A 3,154-nucleotide genomic window follows, 5' to 3' on the forward strand; every position below is an offset into this window, starting at 1 on the left:
GTTATTTAAATGTCTTACAAATAAACACTACATACCAGGTTTGGTTCTGTCCTGGAATCAGAACATCTACCCGGGGATCATGAAACTTACTATTTTGGTAGAGGCGTTCCTGCCCTACATCACTATTTAGTTTTCTTACAGCTATGCGGTTGTAGAAAATATTTTTGAAAATTGGTCAATACATGTATATACCAAGAGGAGTAAAAATCCACTGTTCGCCGGTCACGCCTACAAAACTGTGGTGGAGGTCAATGGCGGATCCATGATTTATTACAAAAGAGGGCTGGAGGTCTGGGGGCTCCAGGGTTTTCAGGCATTTGAGGTCACTTTTTTGCGTTATTCTAGCTATAGCTTTATACATAATAGAGTCAAGAAATGAAGACAAATGATTGATTTATTTTTCCGTTATGCACTTTTTTGTACATATAATATAGCTTCTTGTTTACTAGTGTTTTTCTTCTATTTTGGGTCACAAAAGGGGATAGGGGTGGGCGGGGTGTCCCTTTCATATCGCTGTGGTCAAGTCAATTAAATTCATAGATCAGTCAATTTATTTCCTACTATGGGTCATTGTGATAATTTGAGAAGCTTCACGATGTCCATTTAATTCCTGCACTATTTACCCCTCAATGCATTGTCTATCATCAAATAGAGATCTTGTTGAACAAATATTTACATGGTGCCTTGGAAATAATTCTAATAATGAAATCGGTTGTTTTCTAATTGTACAGCGTTGTCGTCACGGAACGTCATAGTACCCATCAAATATCGTTGGTATGATCCGAAAATATTTACTTTTAAAATCAATACTTCATCCATTGGAGTTTAAACATTAACATCACTTTTCATTCTCGCAGCATTGGGCATCAGCTGAAATTGCTGAGCTATATACATGTAATACTAATTTCTATCTTAGTAAGATTGAATTTCTGAAGATGTATAAAATGCCACGATGTACAACAATATTCTTCAGTATGATTTTGAACGTGAGCTTATCAGTCCTTGTGTCGGGATATCACGTGGATGTCGTCAGGAATCTGACAAAGCTTCTGTTTGAAACCAATGTCTATGATAAAACGCTTCGTCCGTCGATGGACCATTCTTCGGCAACACAGTTGTCTGTGAGCTTCCACTTGATGAGCATAAACAGGCTGGACGAGGTAGAGAAGAGGTTAGTCAGTACGGCGTATCTTGTCGTGGAATGGCAAGACGAATTCCTGACCTGGAACACTTCACAATACCCTGTGTATCGGCTGTCACTACCCCAAACCATGATATGGAAACCGGATTTGGTTTTGAAAAACGGATTCACCGAATTCAAGGAGCTGGGTGGTTCGTTTTATTACGTCCTTGTCAAAGATGACGGAGTAGTCAAATGGAAACCGTATCAAGTGTTTGAATCTCAGTGTTCTATAGACGTTACGTATTTTCCGTTTGATACCCAAACCTGTAACATTGTTTTTACATTGTGGTCACACACTGAGTACCAAGTAACGGTGGATACTTTTGACATTGTAATAGATAGGGATGAGTACCAAAGCAATAGTGTGTGGGAAATTGTGTCTACCAGCCAAAAGCGAGACAGCTCAACAAAAAACACTGTCCTCACATACAGTCTTCGTTTAAAACGGAAACCTTCGCACTTCGTTCAAAATATTGTACTACCAATTTTGTTTCTCGGAATCCTAAATATACTTGTGTTCGTCATTCCTGCCGATGCTGGAGAGAAGATGTCGTACTCTATTACAGTAGCGCTTGGATTCATGGTATTTCTGACGATCATTAGTTCGGAACTTCCTGCAAACTCGGACACCACTCCGTATATCAGTTCTTACCTACAGATTCAGATCATCATGGGAGGTGTTGCTTTGGTTGTATCCTCACTACAGCTTCGCTTACGTCACAGAAATGAGGGTCAAAAGGTCAATGGAATTTTTGAATTAATTTCGAAAATTTCGCTCTGCAAAATACCGACGCACAAGAATGCGATTGCTCACAATGATGTGTCACTTGGTGGGGAGAAAGAACAGAATCTGACCCAGGACGAGGAGGAAGAGAACGTGTCTTGGAATGACGTCTCGTCTGCGATAGATTTTCTGATGTTTGTTATATATTCCTTAGTATACCTCATTAGCACAATTGGTGTGATGGCTAAACTGGAGCGTGGTATTTGATAACTTGTTGAACTGGAATCACTCACTTTACTGGTGTAGTTTGCTGTATTAGAGAAAACGGTTTAATCTTGTAAGAAGAATACGATGATTAGAGAAGAATTATATTCAACTCCTCAAGCACATTTGTAGAAATTATTTTATGCGGTAGAGCAGTAATTATCACCTTTCTTTAGTTTAAATCCTGATGACATGCAAGGTTCATGTTGCTTTTTAAATCCAAAGGCCAAAGGTCAAGGTCATTATCACACTAAATACCTATTGCGGCCATTCCAAGCTTTATACTTATAAACTATATAAAATACATGAATATTTTTACTTCGTGAATGCAAGCGTGCAAAATTTTCTAAACTACAACTCGACCATACACATCTTTCATGCATAATATTTGGAAATTATATAATTTACAAGTCTTTATATTATATTATTTAAAAAGAGATGCCTGACTTGTGGATTTGCATATCTATGATTGACTATCACATTCATATATCGTTCATTGCATAGGAAACCTCTAGTCCTAATGTGTGTCAAACAATTTGAAATTATGTAAATAATTTGTGAAAATGTTTACAATTCACATGTACATATTTACAGTTCTAGTAGTTTAGAAACTATTTTTATGCCCCCGAGATCGAAGATCAGGGGCATATTGATTTTGTACTGTCTGTCATTCTGTAATTCTGTCTGAAACTTTAACCTTTCTAACAACTTTTGAACATTAAGTGATAGAGCTTTGATATTTCACATGAGTATTCCTTATGACAAGACCATTCCGTGGGTACCAACATGTTTTAGCCTTTGACCTTGGAGTTTGACCTACTTTTTGAAAACTTTAACCTTGCTTTTAACTTTTGAACAGTAAGTGATAGAGCTTTGATATATCACATTAGAATTTATTGTGACAAGACCTTTCCATGGATATCAATATTTTTTATCCTGTGACCACCACTTTGAAGTTTGACCTACTTTTAAAAAACTTTAAC

At 37.2% G+C, this 3,154-nt stretch overlaps 1 protein-coding gene across 1 annotated transcript; it reads left to right on the forward strand.

Annotated features, from left to right (window-relative positions):
• The first annotated feature begins 974 nt into the window (after nucleotides 1-974).
• Nucleotides 975-2,174, forward strand: LOC130048829 (neuronal acetylcholine receptor subunit alpha-6-like). The gene has a single exon (XM_056145902.1). It carries the CDS (start codon nucleotides 975-977, stop codon nucleotides 2,172-2,174), a length of 1,200 nt encoding a protein of 399 aa, XP_056001877.1.
• Nucleotides 2,175-3,154: the final 980 nt, after the last annotated feature.

The sequence above is a fragment of the Ostrea edulis genome, chromosome 7 (assembly GCF_947568905.1).
Source record: "Ostrea edulis chromosome 7, xbOstEdul1.1, whole genome shotgun sequence".
NCBI classification, from domain to species: Eukaryota; Metazoa; Mollusca; class Bivalvia; order Ostreida; family Ostreidae; genus Ostrea; species Ostrea edulis.